We start from the raw sequence: 24,555 nt of genomic DNA, 5'->3' as shown, positions 1-24,555 counted from the left end.
CAGGCTGTTCGTTCATAGGGTCGCTATGAATCGTCTCCGACTCAACGGCATTAAGCAACCACAACATACTTGGATACCAGATTTTATTATTGATACTGACCTATATGGTTGGTTTTTTGTTAATTTTTATTTTTTTCTTTATTCCAATAGAGCTCAGTCACGAGCATAGATAGCAAGCAAGTAGTGGAATTGTAATAATTAGTTTCCAGGCCAATTGTCAGGGGGCGGGGTGAGGTGTTGTTTGTCACTGAGTCAGTACCAACTTCGTAGATGATCCTTCAGTGGATTATCAAAGGCTGTAAAATACATAAGGAGACTGCCCATATTTCTCTTGCAGAACAGCTTTTGAATTTGAGCCGTATGCCTTTGTGTTGACAAAGCACCTCCTTATTACTAAGCCAAAGAGCCAATTGGTTAGATTCATTACAGTAATGGTAGTAGTATAATAAGACACATTTTTTCATTTCCTATTAGTAGAGCAATGGGAGTGTTGGAATTAGTGAGACAGGCTCAGAACAGTGCAAGGTTCAGAACTGCTGCACATAGGGTCACTATGGTTCACAGGAAACTAGATGCCACATAACAGTTTTAGCCCTCTGTAAAAGGGTACTATTGCCGCTGTTAATGTTCTCTCTATTATTCCTCCTATTTGGCACCTAAGAAATGCAGCCTCTGGGAGTTATATAACTTGCCTGAGGTGTTACAGGAAAATTGAAGTTGTGATAAGATAATGGTTGAAGTAATACACTACATGGTCTGGGTTTAAAATGAAGCACCTGAAGCCAGCCATGATTAAACTCTGGGACTGGTGAAAAGGGAGCAGAGTCAAGTTATGAGATGTGTTGAAACATAGAAATTTATTGCCACAGTGATTAAGATCTAGACTAATTACAGGATCATTAGCTTAGTTTGAGCCCACCAGCTGCTCTATGGAAAAAGATGTGGCAGTCTGCTTCCATAAAGATTTACAGCCCTGGAAACTATGCAGGACAGTTCCATGCTGCCCTTGTAGGCTCACTGTGAGTCAGAATCAACTTTATGGCAATGGGTTGAGAATAAGAACAGGTGCAGTAAGTAATTAGGAAGTGATGATAATATATAAGGGTGTAAAATTCTGCAAGAGTTGAATATTGGTTTTAGACCCATGGAGTAAAGTTGGAGGAGGAATATATTATTAGATTGAGGACTTGGAAATGTTGGAGTCAGGAAAGTTAAGAAGACTTTAAGACTGACTGACTGCTGGGTTGGTGCCGAAGCTGTCCCTTATGATATAGCCTTGCACAGAAACTGGCACACAAATGTTTGAATCTGAACATGTGATCTAGGAAATCTCCTACTGACAAGGGGAAAAGCAATCAGCTGCCTGTAGGATGAGCTTGTCGGCATTATGGGTTGTTGGAAACATGGGTAAAAGAAATTGCTTTAAGGAAGGCTGTTTTTTCAAAGACTCATCTTTCTTTGAGTGTCAGTCAGTGGACAGTTTTCATTTTCTGCTTCTGTTAAAAAGGCAGAGAGAATTGGTTTGTGCAGTGGTTACTTAAAAGGGAAAGAGTCAAACCAAAAAATCACCATCATTGTTTTTGATCTCTAGAAAGATTGTTAGTGTTACATTTGATAGTACTTGGTCCTCTTCCGGGAAAATTGTTTCATCAAGACAGTATATTCTTTTGCAGATACATTTAAGAAGGAAAGAACTTATTTGTCATGGATTGAGTTGTTGTTGCTTTATTTGTTGGTAGGTGCCATCGAGGTATGACTTATAGCGTTCTGTGAACAAAACATCTGAACCTTGTTCTGTCTTGCGTCATCCTCACACTTCCTGACACACTAGAGCCCATTATGTGGCAGTCACCATGTCAGTCCACCTAGCTGAGGGTCTTCCTCTCCTTCATGGACCTTTCACCTTTCCTAGCATCATGTATCTCTCCAAGGAACCGCCCCTCCTAGCAACATGCCTAAAGTATGTGAGGCAAAGCCCCATCATTCTAGCCTCCAAAGAGCACTCCGACTTCAACCTTTCCAAGACATCATCTGTTTGTTGTTTTGGCTGTCCATCGGATGTTCATTGTTCTTTTCGATAGCTCAAAAATGTCACTTCTTTTTCTGTCATTCTTACGGTCCAGTTTTCATATGCATAGCAAGTGATCAAAAAAACTGACTTGAATCAGACACATGTTAGTCCTCAAACTGACTCCATTACTCCTCAGTAATTTGGAGAGGTTCCTAACAGTAGGTTTTCCTGGTGCAGTGCATCTCCTTATTTCCTGACTACTGGTACCAAGGGTGTTCATTGTGGATCCAAGCAAGATGAAGCTATTGATGGTTTTAATCTTCTCTCCACCTTTCCATCCATCGTGATGTTGCCTATCAGTTCAGTGGTAAGAATCCTTGTCTTCTTCTGCAGAAAGTGCTTCAAGGCCTCCTCACTTTCAGCAAGCAAGATTGTGTCATCTTTATAATGCAGGTTATTGATGAATTTCTCTCTAATCCAATCCAGTCATAGACTCTGACTTTTTAAATAATTTGCTCATCATAGAGATTGAATAGGTATGGAGAGAGACTACAACCCTGACATACCCCCTTCTCAATTTTAAACCATGCAGTCTTCCCCTGCTCTGTTCACACAACACCCTCATGGTCTAGGTGTAGATTCTGCATGAGCACAGTTAAGTGTTCTGGAGCTCTCTTTCTTCTCAGTGTCAACCACAAGTGTTTTGATCCACACAGTCAAATGTGTTTGCATAGTCAGTAAAGCACAAATAGACTTTCTTCTGGTATTTTTACTTTCAGCCAGGATCCATCTGATACCAGCAATGATATCACTGGTACCATAGCCTCTTCTAAATTCTACTTAAACTGGCTGGCAGTTCCCTATCTATGTACTGTTACAGCAATTTTTAAAAGATCTTCAGCAATATTTTACTTGCATTTAATATTGTTCCATAGTTTCCACATTCAATTGGATCACCTTTCTTAGGAACGGGAACAAATATAAACCTCTTCCAATCCATTGGCAAGACCGCTGTCCTCCAAATTTCCTGGCATAGACCGGTGAGCACATCCAAGGCACATCTCTTTGTTGAAACAAGTCAGTTGGTATCCTGTTTATTCCTGGAACCTTATTTTTTTGCCATTGCTTTTAGTGCAACTTCCGCTTCCTCTTTCATTACCATTGGCTCCTGTTCATATGGTACTTCCTGAAATTTTCAATGTCAGTCAGTTCTTTCTGGCACAGTGATTCTGTGTATTTCCTCCATCATCTTTTGATGCTTTCTGAGTCATTTAATATATTTCCCATAGCATCTTTGAGTAGTACGACACAGGGCTTAAATTTGGTTTTCAGGTCTCTCAGCTTGAGATATTCACAATAAGTTCTTCCCTTTTTATTATCCAGTTCGAGCTCTGTGCACATCCCATTATAATACTTTGCTTTGTCCTCCAAGCTACCCTTTGAAATCTTCTGCTCAGCTTTTTAACGTCTGCATGTTTTCTTTTTGTTTTATTTTCCCGATGCTCCAGTGCAATCTTTAGAGTCTCTTCTGACATCCATTTTTATTTTTTATTTCTCCTCTGTTTTTGTAATAATCTTTCACTTACTTCATTGATAATACCCTTGATATTATCCCACTGCTCTTCTGATTTTTGATCATTAGTGTTCAGTGCCTCAAACTTACTCCTAAAATGATCTTGAAATTAAGATGAAATTCATTAAAAATTATATCTTGGTTCCTGTGGGCCTCGTTTAATTTCCTTTGTCCTCAATTTGAACTTATACATGAGGACCCACAGTCTGCCCGTGTCCTAGTTTTGACTGACGATATTGAGCTTCTCCAGCAATTTCTTCCACAGATATAGTCAGTCTGATTGCTATGTAGCCCATCATGTGAGATCCATGTGTAAAGTTGTCATTTGTGTCTTTTAAAAAACGTACTTGCAAAGAATAAATCATTGTAAATACAAAATTTATTATTCTATTTCCAGCCTCGTTTCTGTCACCAAGCCCAAATTTTCCAACTACTGTTCTTTCTTCACTGTTCTCCACTTTTGCCTTCCAGTCACCAATTATCATTAATGCATTTTGATTACATGTTCGATCAATTTTGGATTGGAAGATTTGGCAGAAAGTCTCAATTTCTTCCTTTTTGGCTCCAGGTATATTGATATATCCTACTACTCACAAATTGTATTTCAAAATGGAGTCTGCAGTTGGTTTTTTACTATGATTGTAATACCATACTTCTCTTCCTCATTCTCAGCATGTTATATACAATAGAGTCACTTCTGACTGATGGTGATCCTGTGTATAATAGCCCTAAACCCTGCTCTATCCTGTGTCAGCCTTATTGTCTGTGCCACACCAACCCCCATTACCCCAGTGACTGAATTCAGTCTTTCTCATGGAGAGTCTTCCTCTCTTTTGCTGTCCTCTCTACCCTCTCAAGCATGATGTCCTCTCCAAGCACTGGTCCCTCCTTGCACCATATCCAAAGTATTTAAAAATCCTTGCATCCGAGGAACAGCGTGGTTTCTTTCTCTCTAGGATGAGCCTGTTTGTTCTCCTAGCAGTCTGTAGTATATTTAATACTCTTCTGTAGCACCACAGCTCAAAGGCATCAATTCTCCTTCTGTCATGCCTAGTCATTGTCCAGGTCTCTGATGCATAGCAAATAATTGCAAAGACAAAGGCCTGAATCAGGCACATCTGGAGACTGACATTGTTGCTCTTCAGTACTTTGCAGAGGTTTCTGAGAGCAGACCTTCCCAGTGCAGTTCGTCTTTTAATTTCCTGGCTGCGGGTACCAAGAGTATTGATTATGGAGCTAAGCAAAGTGATACTGTTAAAAATCTTAGTTTCTTCACCATCTATCATGCTGCTGTCAGTTGGCATAGTAGTGAGAATTTTTGTTTTCTTGATTTTGAGCTCCAGTCCATATTGAAGGCTGTAGTCTTTGACCTTCTACAGCAAGTGCTTCAGATCCTCCTCCGTTTGAGTAGCAGAGTTGTGTCATCAGTATAACACAGTTTGTTGATTGTTGTTGTTGTTAGGTGCCGTCAAGTCGCTTGTGACTCATAGTTACCCCATGTACAACAGCCCTAAACTCTGCTCTGTCCTGTGCCAGTCGCACCATCTCTGGTACACCCATCCCGATTACCCCAGTCACTGAATCAATCCACCTCATAGGGGGCCTTCCCCTTCTGCGCTGTTCCTCCACCTTACCAAGCATGATGTCCCTCTCCAAGGATCTGTCCCTCCTTGCAACATGTCCAAAGTATGTTAGATGGAGCCTTAGAATCCTTGCCTCCAATGAGCAGCCTGGTTTAACCCTCTCCAGGATGAATCTGTTTGTTTTCCTAGCAGTCCATGGTACTCTCAATACTCTTCTCCAGCACCACAGCTCAAAGGCATCAATTCTCCTTGTATCCTCCTTAGCCATTGTCCAACTCTCTGATGCATAACAAGTGATAGCAAAGACCATGGCCTGTATCAAATGCATCTTAGTCTCCAAAGAGACACCATTTCTCTTCATTACTTTGGAGAGGTCCCTAACAGCAGACTTTCCTATGGCAATATGTCTTCTAATTTCCTGGCTGCTGGTGCCGAGAGTGTTGACCGTGGAGCCAAGCAAACTGAAGCTGTGAACAATCTCAATCTCTTCATCATCCATCCTCTTCCTCTAATCCTGATGCCACATTTCTCCTTTTAGAGTCCAACCTCCTGGATGATCTTTTCTGCATATAGATTGAAAAGGTATGGAGATAAGACACCTTCCTGGCATACACCCTTCCCAATTTTGAACCATACAGTGTTTTCTTGCTCTGCTTTGATGACTGTTCCCAAAATAGTATACCATATCTCTAACTCAGAGTAGCCAAAGCTAGTCCATCTTATTTCAGTAATGGCTAGTATGTGATGTTCATGCTTTCCATTTCAGTTTTAGCAATTTCCAGTTTTCCAGCATTCAAGTTATGTACATTCATTCCACTTTCCAATGATTAAATTAATTTTGTTATTTTTCCTCATTTCAACTGACTTCCATTCTGGGCTCTACCACACCTCATTCCTTTAGTGTTCATAGGCTTTTCAATGACCTGTTATTTAAGAAGTAGATGGTCCATACTGCATCCTACTCTGTCTTAATCAGGTATCTCCACCCAAACCTGTCCACCATGGGTAACTCTTAATGGCATTTGACGCACCAGTGGCACAGTTTTCAGTATCACAGCAACCCCAAGTTATCTCAGTACAACAAACTGACAGACAAGTGCTGTATCACTTAGAACAATGTTCTCCCTAAACACAATTAATACCAGGCTCTCAGGGCCAACCAGCTACAAAGGCCTGCCTACCAGGTCCTCTTTGCTTAAACCAAGAGTCTTGCAGCAGCCCACAGCTAATTATTAACTAAATACAAAAGTCCAAATATCTTATGCTTGATTGTTAAGGAAATCAATTCACCCAGTTTACACCACACTTCCAATGAAATCAGAACAGCCTACCCTCCAGAATCCAACTTCACCAAACTAGTGACTTTCCCTAAAATTTATGGCAACTTGACTATACCACAGATAACAGGTGGTTGTCTTCCCATTTTGCAATCTCATGTAATTATACTCCATCTTAATGAAGCAAGATTCATTTGCAGTCTGTCCTCAGTCACACCCTTAATCCCTTTACTTAAGTCCTATCATATTTAGGTAATGCTCTTGTTTCGGTAAAGCTTTTCTCTTCCAAGCAATAGAAAGAAGCCAGTACAGGTGAAGGAGACCTCACCACTACTAAGAAAGAAGAGTCAGCAGCGTAGCAGATCCTTTGGACTCAGGGTGTCTGTGCTGAAAACCTCCTAGATTGAGGAGAGCAGTAATGCCCAGGCACATGGAGAGAGATCTCCAGGAAACACCTTAACCACAGATGCTTAAAGGAGACAAGGATATCTCCATGTTCCTATCACCATAAACTCCAAATTCTAATCTTTTTAACAGTAAGAATTAAGTTTCAGCTTGTTAAGGTCATTCACCTGTGGTATTTCTATTTAAGACATTAGTAACAATTGACTACAGATTATACAGGGAGCTCTGATGGTGTAGTGGTAAGAAGTCCTGCTGCTAACCCAAAGGTACATTATTCAAATCCAGCAGCTGCTCTGTGGGACAAAGACTCTCCTGTGCAGCTAGCTTACTGCCTCTGAAAACCTGCTAGAGGGTCAGCTGTGAGCCTGTTCCAACTCGACAAAACATAACAATAACAGATACATTACCTTGGGTTCGAGGGAGGGGAATTGTCCATGGACCAGATGTTACAAAATGATAGGTGACTATTGGCATAGTGGGTAGTGAGTTGCACTACTAACCAAAAGGCTGCACATCTCCTGAAGTCACAGTCCACCAACAGCTCTGAGGGAATCTCCTCCTGTTAAGACTTGGAGCCTTGGAAACTTGATCAATGCACTGAGTAAAAGGTATTACTGTCCTTGCAGTAAAGGGAAGACAAAAACTGAGAAGTATTAGAATAAATGAGATGGAAATAGAATGATGATCTTTGTTGAAGCTGGGAAATGTGTGTATGTTGAATCATTATACTTTTTTCCTATTTTTTTGTGTATTTGAAATTTTCCAAAATTAAGAGGAAAGGCTCAGAAGCATTCTGGTAGCACTGCAGGAACTAGGAAGTTTCTAAATTCATATGTTAAGAAAAATTGCTCCCTGGAGGAAGAGAAGAAAAATAGTGAAGAGAAGAAAAATAGTGTATAAAGTATGTTCAGTCTGCCTTTAAGATATCCCATAGAATATTTTTGCAAGTAGAGGCTTTTTAATAGAAGCTTATAAAATTCTAGAAGAAAGTTATTCTTACTGTGTATTTATAATTCTTTGAATGTAGAATGCATTAAAAATTTATTTTGGCTGATCATCTTCCTATTTAGATTATATTTAAGAAGTCTTTCTTTTTTGATCTGCTTCACAAGTCTAATATCTTTCCATTGGCTGATGCAGGATTTGGGAGGAAAGTTCGGGGGTTGGAGGGAGTAGTGAAAAAGAAATACTCAGATAGTAAAATTGCAATCTGCTACTGATAATTAAGAAGGATTGGGAAACATAAAGTGCTATCATGTTTTAGTAATTTAATAGAGCCCAGGTAGTTTATTTTCTTTTTTATGTTTTAAGCCAGTAAGATTGGGCTGATTGTGCTGGTAGGATGCAGTTGATGGATGACTGTCATTATCTTCTCAAACCTGCATGACACTTTAAGTATAGACAATGATAATTAAATTTTCAGGAGACCATGTTGAGATTATAAGATTTGAGACTTATAAAATAAAGAGCAAAACAGTTGGCTAGTGGTGGTTGGTATGTTTTTATTGACCCAGGAAAGGAATAGAAGCATCTCAGGTTTTCCCTTGTTTTGTTGCCTGTATCTTCCCCACCCCCTTCAAATTAATATATTGTCCACAGTGTTAGTAATGACTTGGAACTATTCAGGTTGCACAAAGCATTTAATGAAATCTTGTCTTAGACAAAACACTAGAGAGGATCATAATTAATGTCTCATTTTCTGCCAGTTGCTATTGATTACTCATTCAAGATCCCTTTGTTCTCAGAATGATAACAACTGTAGTTTGCCTCACTATCTAATGAGATTCTCAGGATAGAATTCTTTAACAGCATGCTGATAATTGCTAACATATCCCTGGAATTTGAATGTAAATGAATTTGCATTATAATATAATTATTTCATGAATGTCAGTGTTTTCTAAATTTGAAATTTATTAAGTCTCTTTTTAATAATTTGTAAAAAAATTAACAAAGTATATTGTATTATTAAAGTCCAACATTTCTGTTTTGCCCCAAAATCCCTTTAGCCTCTGAGATTTGAATTTGTTTGTGGCTTTGAGAGATTTCTTTGTTATACTTCTGTTTACCAATCATGATCACTAGAACTTTAGTACTTAGAGCTGTGATTTTTCTAAATTAAAAGAAGAGTTGTTGCCAGTATGCTAGTTTTTCTCCTAGAACAATTTTGATTCTTCATTCCTCTACAACAAAAGAAATACATAGCATAGTATAAAGACTTCAGCTGAGAAATCTTAACAGTTAACTCTGTTTTATAATTATGTTTTATAACTTTCCGCCCTTTTAATTTTATGCATTCCCCCTGAAAAAGACAAGTCTGGGAACATCTGCTTGCCTTTATGTATTAAAACTGCATCCTATTTCATGGGTTCAAGATAGGCATGAAATTAAGGAATTTTTCAAATGTGTGCAGAACAGAGACCACATGAGCCCATAATAAATGTTTTTCAATTTTTAGAGTTATATGACTATAGCATTAGGGATTTTGTGGTATTTTTCTAGAAAACAAATAACTGAAACACTAGTTCATGAACTGTGCTCAGACTTAGTGCTTTAACATTTGAATCAGAAATTAGTCTAGTAATTTTTTTACAGAGGGTTAATCAGGCCTTGAGGCATCCTTAGTGGTACAATGTTTAAGCACTCATGAAGGCTGATAGTTCTAATTTACCGGGTGCTCTGCCACAGGAAAGACTTGGAGATCTGTTCCTAACTGGTTATACTGCCCTATAGTCTAGAGCCGTATATGGTTATTGTAAGTTGGAAACAACTTGATCACATACAATAATTGGGCCCTCATTCAGCTTAATGAATTCTGTTATAAATGGTTATCAAAATACATTTAATACAATGTTTAGGCTAAATCACTTAATGATAGAACATATTACTAAGGAAGCAAGTTCATGTTTATCATAGTTTGTAACACTATTCCTTTTGAGCATTAAATAGATCCAAATAACTGCACTGTGATTCCTATTCTTCCTGGCTATTGAGTACCACCATTTTTACATAGGATATTCATCTGCCATTCTATAAAGTCACATTTAGGATACCTTACAGTAAGAGATCTGTCACATCAATCCATTATCTTGGCCCAACTAAGTATGACTTTATTTCTCTCCTTTACCTTTTTATTAATATCACTAAGACATAAAGTGACTGAACACTGCAACATCACATTTTAAAGTCAGGTAGTTTATAGCATGTGTGGAGAGGGAGAGAATTTAGGGAAGGAAGTCATATAGACTATTAAAGTTTCTTATAAAGAAATGAGGATTTTGTTTGTTTATATGTAAAGGGTTTATCATACATAATTCAGAACAGAGCTTACTTATTGTAGAGTTGATTACATTAATCTAGACTGTATTATTCAGAATATGAGGGTATAACCTTATTGATTATTCTTCATTAATTAGATACATGTTTCACTAATGAGGTTCTAAAGGACTATATCAAAAGGATTTTTTACTAAGAATGTGTTAAGAAATGAGTGCTTTGTCACTTCAGAATCCTCATTCTGCTGGAATAAGACAGCCTAAGCAGCATAAAACTGCTTCACCTAGTTCTGGGTCCACTGGGATGTTTATGTATTCTTTTTGCCTGAGATACCTTGAGGACAAGATCAGTGGTAATCAATAGTGCTTCTCATTTGTTTTAGACAGGCAGAAAAATCAATAATATGAAGTGATGCCTAATTTCATGTTAGAAGAAGAAAATAGTTTGCAATCTGTTTTTGTGCTACGAAAATGCTTGAGAACTCAAATGAGTGATAAAGCTCCAATTTTGTTAACTGTTGAATGTCAAAATGTGGGGTTTGTATCAGTTCGCCTTTTTTTTTTTAGTTGTATTTTCCATTTGTTTCATGTATATTACTTAGTAAGGTAACTTTTTGTGGAGAAAATCTTGTCTTACACTTACTTTGTGTTTCTTATCATTCTGAACAATTAATTTTGGTTAATGGGTTGAAATATGATCTTCTACACTTAAACAGAGAAACTTTCTCCTAGATTTCCATTGCTCACTCATAGGGATGGATCACAGGCTAAGCAGGTGGAAATGAGTATTGCTATTATTGGGACAGCTGAGTAGGGTACAGCATCTGAAACTTCATTTGCATTAATATTCACTATCAAACAAGAAGCGAGAATGTTTCCAAACTATTCCTCTGTATTAGCCTATAATATGGAAAAAGATGTTTCAAAACTAAAATTGGTAATAAGTAAACTTTTTTCCCTACAAAGTGTATTTTCCATTTTCTTCCAGTATTCCATAAATGTATTCTGCGGGCTTCTCCAATTTAAGATTATAATATTAAAAATTTGTTTGGTTGATTTATAGTTATAGTAATCTTTTTTAAGTTAATCACCTTACAAAGGATAAATAGGCTCCATAATTATTCTAGGAGTCTTGTATTGAGGAGAGGGCTATTTAAACTGACCAGGATTTAAATTAGTACCTAATTCCTAAATTTTTAGGTATTGTAAGGATTAACAGAGATGATACATTTAAAAGTATATTTATAAGTCTTCAGTATTCTTTTCCCCAACTTTTTATTTTGGAAAATTTCAAATCCACAGTTAAGTTGCAAGAATTGTACAGTTAATACACATGTATGTTCCTTAAGATTGATCAGTTAACATTTTACCACATTTATCACATGCTCTATGCTTTTTTTATTTTTACTTTAAAGTATGTGCTTTTGTATGCTCTGTTTCTTAATACACTTCTGCTTCATTATCAGCTGATTTTTTAAAATTTCGTTTTGATCTGTATTGATATAGCTTGAATCTGTCACACCCCTCTTTGGATTTAGTCTCTAATTGTCAACCCTCTCTCTAGGGTCCTGTCACTTCTGCCCCTATTCTCTTTCCTATTTACAACATCCCGTTTTACCATAGCCATTGGGATTTGTAACCCAACCTTGTCAGGACAAACAAAGTCTATTGAAATCTCAGGTCAGTTACATAGGACAAAGCGTTTGTGCTCAAGGAGCACAGCATAAAAATGTCATATATCTTATTTTCATTCTTTTGTGATGTTTAAAATATAGCAATCTATGAAAAGAAAGAAAGCAGAAACATTTTTCTGTAGTTTTAAGTAAACACAAAAACCATAGTACATATTTAAACCTTATTTATTCTTCCCAACAGATCTGTGAACTAGCAAGTAAGAGACTTGTTTACAGAAAGAGAAACAGACTTATTAATGTTAGGTAAATTTGCCCTCGATCATATACCAGGATTTGAACTCAGTGTGGTGGCAGTTGTTGTTAGGTGGAGAGGATGAAACCAAGTTTCTCCTTCAAAGCTAGGATTTTGGAGCTCCATCTCACATACTTCGGGGACATAGCGGAGAAGGACATCATGCTTGGAAGGGAGGAGGGACGGTGCAGGAAAGGAAGACCCCAGATGAGATGGATTGACACAGTACCCCCTAGTGGGGGTAGGTATATTGGAGACTGTGTGGCTGGCTCAGTACAGTGGCAAAATTCAGAACTATTGTAGGCGACTCGATGGCACATAACAACTCATAGCGACACTGTGGGCAACAGATCGTAATCTTGCCCTATCATGCACCATGCTCACTATCTCTGATATGCTCAAGCCCATTGTTAAAATCACTGTGTTAATCTCATTGACGGACTTTCCCTCTTTCTCTGACCCACCACCTTTCCCAGCATTATTTCTTTCTCCAAAGACTTGCTTCTAAGGAGCGCCCTGAATCCAGAATTGTTGTTATGGCTGTCAAGTTGACAACTCATAGTGACCCTATGAGCAATAGATCTGAACCTTGCCAAATCCTACACCTTCCTCATAACCTGCCATGCTCAAACCCATTGTAGTAGTCATTGTGCCAGTCTGTCTCCTTGAGGGTCTTTCACAGATCCTGCCTTTCTCTGCATGATGTCTCTCCCCAAGGACTGGTTGTTTCCTCCTGAAACTGTGTCCAAGTAAATGAAATGAAGTTACATTATCCTTGCCTCTAAGGAGCACTCGGGTTGCACTTCCTTCAAGATAGAATTATTTGTTCTTTTGGCAAGCCACATTATATTGCATACTCTTCCCCGACACCACAAGAAAAGGGGGGTGAGGATTGATTCTCCTTCAGTCTTGCTTATTCATTGTCCAATATTCAGATGCATAAGAATCCATTGAAAATAGCTGTTGTAGAATGAGGCTGGCATCAGGGTGGGGGTAAGGCTGAGAAAAACTGGATGAAATATGTTTACAGCATTGAAGTCTGTGTGGGAGAGAATAGTTTAAAAGTATTATATTTTAGGGCATTGTTTTTATCGTAGGAGTATGCAATGAGGGTTGCAGAGTGGATTATATTTGGGGGTAGGGGGTGGGGTTTGGGGGGGGGGGGGGGGGGATTGTGTACCAATGAGGGAGTTTTTCTTTTGCTTTTCAAGGAGAGGAGCAAAGGGTGGGGGAGGGGTTTGTGCGGGGAGAAGGGTGCAACAATGAATGAATGGAATTCCAAAATCTCTGTAGATGTTCATTGAAATGAAAAATAAATAAATTAAAATATTTTTAAAAAGAAAATAGTGTGGTTTGGCTCAGGTACTCCTTAGTCTTTAAGCTGCATTCTTGATCTTTTAGAACTTTGAAGCGGGAACTCTGATGGCCTAGTTGTAAGGAATTGCAGTACTAACTCGTATCTGCCAGCTGCTTCACAAGACAAAACAGGACACTCTCCCCTCATCTGATCATAAGCCTCTGAAAACCTGCCAGAGAGTCAGTTATGAGTTGATTTCTACTCAAAGGCACATAACAATCAACCCATGGTTGCCAACTCTAAAGCCCATGGTACAGTTTTCAGGCATTAAATTTTGTATATATTCAAGCTGCTTTTAGGAACTTAAGAAATATACCTTTTTGTTCATCATTTATGCTAGTTCATGCCAGTGTTAATCTTATTAGTCTTTATTATGATTTTTATTTGACTTTGAAAAAATAACTCACTGGAGAAATTTTACACCCTTAAAAGTTCATCACTCTATAAATTCAGTATTTTGTCCCTCTGTTGAAATGTTAAATTACAGCCCAACAAACATTTTCTGAGAAAGGAACAGAGAGTAAACATTTTAGGCTTTGTAGACCATACCCTTTCTACTTCAACTACTAGACTTTTTCCATTAGAGCAAAACAGTCATAGCAAATATATAACCTGTATTCAAAAAAAGCCTTTGCCAAAAGAGACTCCCTTCAACCCCCTTATGTGTGGTTTTCCAAGCCTTGGTATAAAAAGATGTTTGAATGCCCATCTCTTCTTCTCTATTTGTATGTATCATGCTTATATGACACATGTACTTGGACCAAGAAGCAGTCCTCCAGACAGAGCAAGGAAATACTGCATCGGTCAAAATCAGGAAAGGAGTGCATCAGGGATGCATCCTGTACCCGTACTTTTTCAGTTGGTATGCAGAACAGATCTTTCAGGAAGCAGGGTTTTATGAGAAGGAGTATGGCATGAAGATTGGAAGGAGACTCATTAACAGCCTACAGTCTTACTTGCTGAAATTGAAGAAGACCTGAAGCACTTGCTAAAAAAAGGTTAAGGATTGTAGTCTTCAACATGAATTGAAGCTCAACATCAAGACAAAGATCCTCACCACTGGGCCAATTGGTAGCACCATATTAGATGGAGAAGAGATTAAGGTTGTTAGCAATTACAGCTTGCTCAATCCACAATCAAAACTCTGCAAACACCAGCAGTCAGCACATCAAGATGAATTGCATTGGGAAAATCTGCTGTCATGGACCTCTCCAGAGTGCTGAAGAGCAGCAATGTCTGTCTAGATACAAAGGTGCGCCTAATCCAGGCCATGGTCTTGTCACTTACTTGTTACACTTCAGAGATTTGGACAATGACTAAGGATGACAGAAAAAGAATGGATGCCTTTGAGTTGTGGTGCTGGAGAAGAGTCTTGAACATAGCATGGACGGCCAAGAAAACAAATAGGTCTGTCTTGGAGAGGGTGAAGCCAAGTCTCCCCTTGGAGGCTAAGATTTTTAAGCCACACTTCACTTATTTTGGGCACATGGCAGAAGAAATTGGCCTTGGAGAAAGGCATCATGCTTGGAAGAGTGGACAGACATGACAGAAGAGGGAGACCCCAGATGAGATGGATTGATACAGTAACTGGGGCAATGGGGATTGGTGTATCAGAATTAGTGAGACTGGCTCAGGACAGGGAAGAATTTGGAGCTGCTGTACATAGGGTCGCTATACATTGCAGGCGACTCAATGACATATAACAACAGTAACATACTCTGACAGGTTTGGGAGCAGGAGTGACATCCACTTCCTACATAACATGCCTCCAGAAACTTTATGAACATTGATTCATGTCTATAGTTGTAGAGGGACTTAAGGACTTTTGTTCGTAGGGTTGCTGTGAGTCATGCTCGACTCAAAGGCAGTCAACAACAACATACAGGAAAAAGCAGGTAAAGTAATAATATATATATAGCAGGTGCCTCAAAACATGATATAAAGTGAAGTTAGTTTTTCATTGAGCAGGGACCATCCTGTCAAAAGGTTGTTGATATTTAAAAGAACTCTTCTAGGTGTATGACCTCTGCCGTCAACCATATGGTGGTAATGTGTTCCACATAGATAGCATACTAGGAGCTGTATCCTGATCTCGCAATTTGAGGAATGTTGAACGTGCCAAACACAGGCAGAAAAGAAAATAGAAAAATGTAAAACAGATGTGACAATGAAAATGTCAGTGTAAATCTGTGGGAGACTTGAAACTTGGGTCACACAACTCATACAGATAACATGATCAAGAAATCCATCACTAAAGAAACAGAGCATACATTTGTGTGTGAATGTGTGTGTGTTATATAGTTTATATTGAGTTTCTCACTTTGATTACTTCCAAAGATTATTATTTTATGGGGGAATATTAATCCATAATATCTAATAATCTCTCCCCTTGCCTCCCAATCTGCTAATCTTTGTATCCGTTGAAATTTAAATAGTTACATTGATAATTACTTGCTCATTGCAAGTTGGAACCAACTCACTTTTGAAATTCCAGTAGGTTTTCAGATGTTGCACATCACACAGGAGGAGATTGCCTTTCTCCTGTGGAGCCACTAGTGGATTTGACCCACCAGAAAGGCACTGCCTTTGGAATAGCAGTGCAGCTCCCTAGGGACTTTGCCACCTAGAGCTCACATTAGTATTATGTAGTCTTTTTTTATATATTATTAGACAAATATTGATGGAAACCTTCGTTTCTCTACTTTTCTCCTTTATAGTATGTAATCTCTGTTCTAAGAAAGATTTCTATTTTGAAGCATTTGAAAAATTGTGTTTTTAATTCTGAGCATTTTGACCTCTTGCTGGCTTGTTCACATCATTTGTTTATGTGTTCTCCAGCATTATTGTGTAAGCTTTTAAAAAAATGATGTATCAAATTAAAATGCAACATGCCAAAACTTGTGGGACGCCACAGAAGCAGTCCTTAGAAGGAAATTTACCTGCATTGAAATAGAGTCAAAAAATATTCTATCTTTATACCTGAAAGAAGTAGAAAGGTAAGAATAGACTGAACCCTGTGCCAGCAAAAGAGGAAACTAGTAAAATGATTACCATAGAAATAAATGAAACAATAAAAAATACAGTTGTTCTCCAACCAATAATCTAGGTCAGCTAGTAGAAAAATTGCTATATTACCAAACCCCTAACAAATCTGGAAATTACCAAAACTGACTCAAGAAGAAAGAGTATTTAAGAACAGACCAATAAAAATTACTAAGTTTAAAAAAAAAAAAACAAAAACTACACCTTCCCAAAACAGCTGTGAGAAATCATCTCACCCCAGTAACAATAATAAAGTTCAGCAGAGCAGCGAATAACAAATGTTGAGGAGATTATGGAGAGATTGGAACCCTTATCAACTGCTAGTGGGAGTGTAAAATGGTGCAGCCACTATGGAAAGTAGTATGGTGTTTCCTCAAAAAGTTGGAAATAGAAATACCATTTGAACCAGCAATTCTTCTCCTGGGAATATACCTTAAAGAAACCAGACCTGCTACCCATCAGGCTTAAAAGCCCTAACCTATGGTATAAAGAGACTGCCACATATAGCTAGTAATGCGCCATCTGAAAAGATAAAATTGATGAATGGAACCTTCTAAAGATTAAATCCATGTGTGCATCAAAAGCTTTTTCCAAAAGTCTCATAATGAAGTTTATAGAATACTCCTGGGCCTCCACAAGAAAAAAACGGATAACCCAATTACAAAATGGGCAAAAGACATGGAAAGGCTTTTCATTGAGGAAGATAGCCATACGGCCAACAGACACATGAAGAAATGCTCCAAATCACTGGCAATAAGAGAGATGCAAATCAAAACCACAATAAGATATTTCTGTCAAGTAACAGTGGCAGAATTTAACAGGATAGCAAGTAATAAATGTTGGAGAGGATGTGGCGAAATAGAAACTCTTACATATTGTTGGTGGGATTGTAAAATAGTACAGCCATTCCGCAAGGCAGTTTGGTGCTTTCTCAAAAAGCTGAACATGGATATTCCATATGACCCAGCTATTCTACTACTTGGAAATATCCTGAGAAAATGAAGACTGAGCCACAAACCGAGACTTGTACACCAGTGTTCATAGTAGCATTATTCACCATCTCAAGAACATGAAAACAGACAAGATGTCCAACCACAATCGAATGGCTTGAGAAATTATGGCACATTCATATAATGGAATACTACATAGCACTCAGGAGCAATGATTTTGTAAATTATTACCTAACTTGGAAGGGAATAGAGAGCATTATGCTTAGTGAACTAACTCAGTCATACAAGGACTAATATTATATAAAACCATTATTTTAGAATGAGTCTGAGGATCCAAGGGGGAGAAGTAGAAGCAAAGGGATGTGGATCAGGGTGGAGGGAGTAATCATGGTGTTGTGCAATTTGATGGACAGGGTGAGGGAAATTGGAAGAATCTGATCTGAAAAACAGTGTATTCAAATTTTGTAAATAGTACTATTTTTAAAAAGATACACTGTGGAGTGAGTAGGGAGGTAAATGCAAGAATGAATGAATGAATGAAAAGTCCAACTTTTCTGTAAACTTTTTTTAAAACCACAATTTTTTTAAAAACCTTGCAACAAAATCTCAGATTATTTCACTAGTGAATTCTGATAATTTTTTAATGCATAACATCCATTCTCTTCAAACTTTTCCAGAATTTGAAGAGGGGCTGCTTCTTAATTCACTGTAGAGCCAGCCTAACTCTTATACCAAAGCTTGATGATTTCATAAGAAAATGAAATTACAGACCAACATCCTTTTTACTATTGACACAAAAATCTTTAATATAGCAAAACAAATTCCAGTAGTATATTAAAATTATTATACACTATAACAAAATGGGCCTTATCTCAAATGCAAAATTGATTCAATAAATGAAAATTAATCCATGTCATAAAAGGGAGGAGAGGCCACATGATCATCTTAATTGATATCAAAAGTCACTAATCAAATTGTAACCTTTTCATAATTAAAATAGCAAAAAAGAACTTCCTAGGAATAGAATGGAAATTCTTCAACATGATGAAAGCTATTGTCAAAAACTCATTTAACATGATATTCAGTGATGGAAAGGTTTTTCTAAGACAAGGATGACAAATTTTCATACTTTTATTCTACTTTGTATCAAAAATTCTACCCAGAACAGATAGGCCAGAAAATTAAATCAGAGGTGTTCATTCCAGAAAGAAAGAAAGAAACCTATTCATATTTGACATGATCTTATATTTAGGAAATATTAAAGTATTAATAATTTTATCAGGCCTAATAAATGAATTCCACAAAGTTGCAGGATACAAGACAACACACAAAAATTAATTCTCTTTCTCTATATTATCGGAAACAATCCAAAAGGAAGTTAAGAAAACAGTTCCATTAACAGTAGTATCCAAAAGAATATGATACCTAGGCATAAAATTAACCAGGTCAGTCCAAAACTTGAATGCTGAAAGCTGTGAAACATTGCCAAAATAAAGATTTAAATAAATGGAAAGACCTCTCATGTTCATGGATTGGGAGAGCTAAGTTAAGACAACACTGGTTGTTGCAATTTTGTAAGTTCCAATGGCATTTTTGCAAAAGTGGAAATTTAAAGGGAATTACAAATGATCCAGGTAGTTGAAACAATGTTGATGATTAATTGATTTTTGGCAACTGTGGATAGAACATTCACTGGAGAAGGAATCATATTTTAAACAGTGCTGGATCTCTACTTCCAAAGGTATACAGTTGGATTCCTTTTTATCCTGTGTACAAATCAACTGAAAGTAAGTGACTTCAATATAAGAGCTAAAATTATAAAATTAAGAACATAAGAGATTTACCTTATTTGTAAAAGTGAATACTTAGTTACACCACCACCAGAATCATCAGACCTAAAAGAAAAGGTAAACTAGACGTTGGTAAAATTAAAAAAAATTTTTTTCCAAAATACATTATTAAGAAAGTGAAAAGACCTTTTTAGAATTGAGGAAAATATACTTAATAAGGCTCCACTATCCAGAAGGGATGGAGGTTGGTTGTTATTGTTGCTGTTGTTATGTGCCGTCGAGTCACCAGTGACTCATAGCAACCCTATGCACAACAGCTGTGAACCCTGCCTTATCCTGAGATAATCTCATCATGTCCAACAGACCTAATCTCATTTCTCCAGTCTCTGAGTCAGTCCATCTGATCCTGATGATCTGAGCATGATGTTCTTCAAGGACGAGTCTCTCCTGGCCACGTGTCCAGTGTAAGGGATTGTGCTGCTGACCCAAACATACGCAGTTCAGATCCACCCATTGTAGTGTGGGAAAAGATGGACAGCCTACTCCCATATGATTTACTGCCCCTGCAAACCCACCAGAGGGTCAACTATTTGTTTGGTTTCTGATTCCACAATACAGAACAATATCTAGTAAGTGATTGAATGAAAAGACCATGGTCTGAATCAGGCACACACTAGTCCTCAAAGTAACATCTCTACCCCTCAGTAATATGGAGAGGTTTCTGTACAGTACATTTCCTGATCTCCTGACTGCTGGAGCCAAGTGCATTGATTGTGGATCCAAGTAAGATTAAGTCATTGACCATTTTGGTTTTTCTCCATCTTTCCGAATTGCCTATGAGTTGAAATCCAATCTAATTGAAAGTTGCAGTGTTTAATCTTTTTGAGCGAATGCTTCAAATATTCCTGTCAGCAAGCACCATTGTGTTATTTGCATAATGAAGGTTATTGATGAGTCTTCCTCCAATCCTGATGCCACATTCTTATAGAGTCAGCTTTCAAATTATTTGCTCAGCATGCAAATAGAATAGGTATGGAGAAAGGATACAATCTTGATGCACACTTTTCCTAATTTTAAACCATTCCATGTTCCCTTGCTCAGTTTGCACATCAGCTTCTTGGTATTGGTATAGATTTCGCACAAGCACAATTACATGTTCTGGGATTCCCATTCTTTTACATGTTAGCAGTAATTTATTATGATCCTCACAGTCTAATGTCTTTGCATAGTCAGTAAGCACAAATGGACATTCTTCTAGTATTCTTTGTTTTCAGCCAGTTTTCTGACATCAGCAGTGATATCCGTGGTGCCATGGCCTCTTCTAAATCCAGCTTGTACTTATGGCATTTCTATGTACTCTTCTAGCCATTTTTTATCATCTTCAGCAGTGTTTTGTTAGCATGTGATATTAATGATACTGTTTGATAACGTCTACGTTCTGTACATCACCTTTCTTGGGAATGGAAACAGACAGATCTCTTCCAGTCAGTGAGCCAACTAGCTGTTCTCCAAATTTCTTGGCGCAAACTGGGGAGCACATCCAGGGCTGCAACTGTCATTTGAAACATGTCAGTTGGTCTTACATCAATTCCTGGGACTTTTTTTTTCCTGCCAGTTCATTGCAGCTTGAACTACTTCTTTCCTTACCGTTGGCTCTTGATCATATGGCATTTCAGAAATAGTATTGGCCAGTTCTTTTATTTTCCATCCATCTTCATTTGATGTTTGCTGGGTCTATAGCATCTCTTGAGTATTGCAACTTGTGGCTTGAATTTGTTCTTCAGTTCTTTCAACTTGAGAAATACCAAGCCAGTTTTTCCCTTTTATTCTCCAATTCCAGGTCTCTGCAGTTTTTCTTTATAGTCATCTTCTCTAGCTGCCCTTTGAAATCTTCTGTTCATTTCTTTTCTTCAACATCTCTTCCCTTTGTTTTAGCTGCTCAATGTTCTAGTGCAATATCCAGGATCTCTTGTGACATCTATTTGCGCTTTTTCTTTTCCCTGTATTTTTCATCATGACTTTTTAGCTATCTTCATGGATGACATCTTTGATGTCACCTACATTATTACTAGAAACAGTTGATAATGAGAGTGGGAGGAAAAAGGGAATATATAGGCCTCAGCAAATGGTCTAGTTTAACTCAAAGTTATTGAATGCTTAAGTTCAGGAGACTGTTGAAGGTACAATAAGTTATTCAAAAGTGAAATCATCTAATTTGGGTCAGCATCAGTGGGAAGGTAATGTTTTTCTTGGCCTTGTTTTATAGTCTAGTCTTCTGAGACAAGATCTCGGCCTTGGGAGCCCAGCACAGCTGTCTTCTTCAGGAAAGCCAGGGACACCATACTACTCATTCTCCACCACAAGTTCCAGGAGAAGACCACTCCATGACTCTGCAGCACTTGGTAAGTCTATAACTTCCAGAAACCAGCAGCCATCCTAAAAATGTTGTTTCTGGTTTTCTCCTGGTTCTATAATTACGGCACTGTTTTTAGTTAAAGGAAATGTGTGTTTTTTAGTGGAGGAGGGTATCATATTGGTATTGGGACTTATCTGCATACAAATAATAAATCCATTAGATATTTAATAAACGAGTAGATATTTCCCTTTTCACATACTGATTCTTCCATTAAAGATTGGGCACGAGTAATTTGGGTGTCTCTTCCGTTTACTTTAATTGCTATACCGTATTGTTAGCAAGTTTCAGACAGGTAATTTAGCCTTGTTTGACAAAAAAATAAGAGCAGCTATGTGAAACCTGTGAGAGCCAAAGCTCACCAGTACTGGGTGTTGTCAGCTTTCTGCTCTGGACAGAGTGCTGTCCTCCTCTATTTCTGTTACTATTTCTAGTAGAAATAATCTGAGTTCTTCTTTCCTAACAAGTTTCCACCTTACACAGGTTCTTGCTTCTGTGACTTACATGATAATAAGTGAAAAGGGAGACTAAACCCATTTTCCCTCTTATAAGAATTTCATGTGTTAATAACAAAACTTTCTTTTTTTAACTAAAATGTTTGTAATGTTGAGCATACAATGCTGTTTCATATTACTTTCTTATTTCATTCATACAATAGCTTTGTTAGTGGTTATAATCCAAAATTTAACCTAAAACTTAAAAGATATGTTCATATAGTTTATAGATGGTTTACATACAATAAAGTTTAACTTCCTGATTATACATTCAGGGTTTTTAGTATAGAAATTATTTATACTCACTCAGGGCTGTTGTACATAGGGTCGCTATGAGTCGCAAACGACTCGACAGCACACAACAAGAACAACAAAATTTTCTATGGTAACAAATTTCACATCACATAAGTGTAACTATGTTATGGTTTATAGAATAGTTAGGGTTATTTAAGAAATCCATGTTGTGTAATCATCACTTTAAAGAAACTCCATACCCATTAAGAAAACCCCTGTTTTCCTTTACTTCCCTTCTCTTATGTCTTAGATACAGCCTAACCAAGATGATCTGTTTAGAGTTGCTACTTACAGGCCTTGATTGTACATCAAATCTAATCTGTGTTTGAGTATAGGATTTTTTTGTGATTTTTACCAACAAATCCTTTATATTGTAAAGTGCATTTATATGATACATGGGCCATTCTACAATAAATACTGCCTACCAGAAGAAAGTATGCCGTAGTTATTCATTACATAAATACTTGTTAACTGCCTCTAATAAATAGATCTTCCTTCTGTCATACCTGCATTTTGGTGAAATAGTCCAAGTGTCAGACTATAGGCTATTCTCAAGGGCATGAAAGAGCTCAATGATGGATCTCCTTGTCCAACAGAGAAAGCTCTGATGAGATGTGCCCACTCTCAGTATTGGGGATGATTCGGATGTATACTGCTAGAATGAGCCCAGATGACTTAAATCAAGATAATTTTTTTGCTGTAAAATGTTAAATTGAAAAATATCTTTCCTGCATATACACTTGTTTCCTATCAAATGAGTTAGCCAAAACAGGGACATTCATTTGAGTGGAAATGTGTCAATGTCACTTAAAAAAAAAAAACCCGTATTATGGAGTTCTGTAACCACATACTATCATAGTGCTACCAAAGACCAGTACCTTCTTACTATAAATTTATGGTTATGGGGGTGAAATTAACTACTGGAAAAACTAGGAAAAGTAAGTTTCCTAAAAACTGAAACTTTTTTATAAAGTTTATATTTTCTTTAGTTAATTGGTTGCTATGTTTCCAAGTACTATATAATGTATAATCCATTTTCAAAAACACTTATGAGGTCGTGAAATTAAAAACATGTTTAAATTGACTAAATAACGGGAAAAGTCATACTATTGTTTGGTGGTTCTCTTGCTGTTGTGGAGAGCCCTACTCATCCTTAACCAAATACCATCTAATGGATTATTATTCCATTGTTGTTCTTAATTTGGTGCTGTTTGTAAGCATTGTAATTATTTGTAAAATCTCAGGGTTACTTAAGAGATCATCTGACACCAACCCAATATCTACTGAAACTATAGAGAGGAAATAAACATTCCATAAAACATTAATTTATAACTACTGTGCTATAATTACAGAATTGATTATGAAACTAATAGTAATAATGGCCAAAATTTATTGTCCCTGTATGTTAGGTTCACACTGGTCTGGGTGCCTTTCATGTCTTGTCTTCACCACAGTAACTCCAGGTGGTGTTATCTCATTGTTGCACCCTGGAACTTAAAAGAGGTGAAGTAATTTGCCCATGCTTTTGCACCTGTAAGTTGCAAGAGAAAGTTGAACCCAGTTAGATATTGCTCTTAACTACTGCAGCCTCCCAAAAGTAAACTGTGAATCCCATGCTGTTGAATTTAAGATCAGACATTCTGTGTATGATTTTATAGTGGCAGTTATTAATGAGATAAAAACAGAGTCAAAGCATTTGGTTTTGCTTGGCAGGGGAAAACTGGCCCAATTAAATAGTAGCATCTACTAGTTGTTTTGTTGTTAGGTGCCAATAAATCAACTACAACTCAGTGACCCTAGAGCAGCAGATCTGAACCTTACCCTGTCCTGCCCTGCCTCAGGATCTCAGCCAGGCTTGAGCAATAGAATGATGGATTCCAAAGAAATAGAAGCTGTTCATTTCATTCTCTTGCTATATAGAGGGTGACTTTTATACAATAGATGTAGTATTATAAAATATTTTTTGAAATAGAGAATGTGAACAGCCTTATTAGTTGTGAAGAGTAGGGCCCTAGAAAAGCCTCACAAAGATTTTTACCTTTAAGTTTCCCAAATACAAAGTGTACCAAATGTTGTGTATCTTTGTTTTAAGAAACTATGAGCTGCCTCTTTGGGTAGAGGCTTATAGGCTAGTAAATGTTCCATCCCTCCCTTCCCCCCCCCCCCCC

At 37.5% G+C, this 24,555-nt stretch overlaps 1 protein-coding gene across 5 annotated transcripts in view; it reads left to right on the top strand.

The window, feature by feature from the left end:
* Positions 1-24,555, top strand: part of TCF12 (transcription factor 12) — a 452,598-nt gene that overhangs the window by 330,931 nt on the left and 97,112 nt on the right. For all 5 annotated transcript variants that reach the window (XM_006894508.1, XM_006894511.1, XM_006894510.1 and 2 more), the window contains exon 7: positions 21,453-21,588. In XM_006894508.1, coding sequence (XP_006894570.1) covers positions 21,453-21,588 — 136 coding nt within the window. The remainder of the gene's footprint in view (positions 1-21,452; positions 21,589-24,555) is intronic.

Source organism: Elephantulus edwardii, unplaced genomic scaffold, assembly GCF_000299155.1.
Source record: "Elephantulus edwardii isolate Elephantulus edwardi_28Jun2011 unplaced genomic scaffold, EleEdw1.0 scaffold00145, whole genome shotgun sequence".
Taxonomy (NCBI): domain Eukaryota; kingdom Metazoa; phylum Chordata; class Mammalia; order Macroscelidea; family Macroscelididae; genus Elephantulus; species Elephantulus edwardii.
This window is presented reverse-complemented; position numbering and strand designations above follow the sequence as displayed.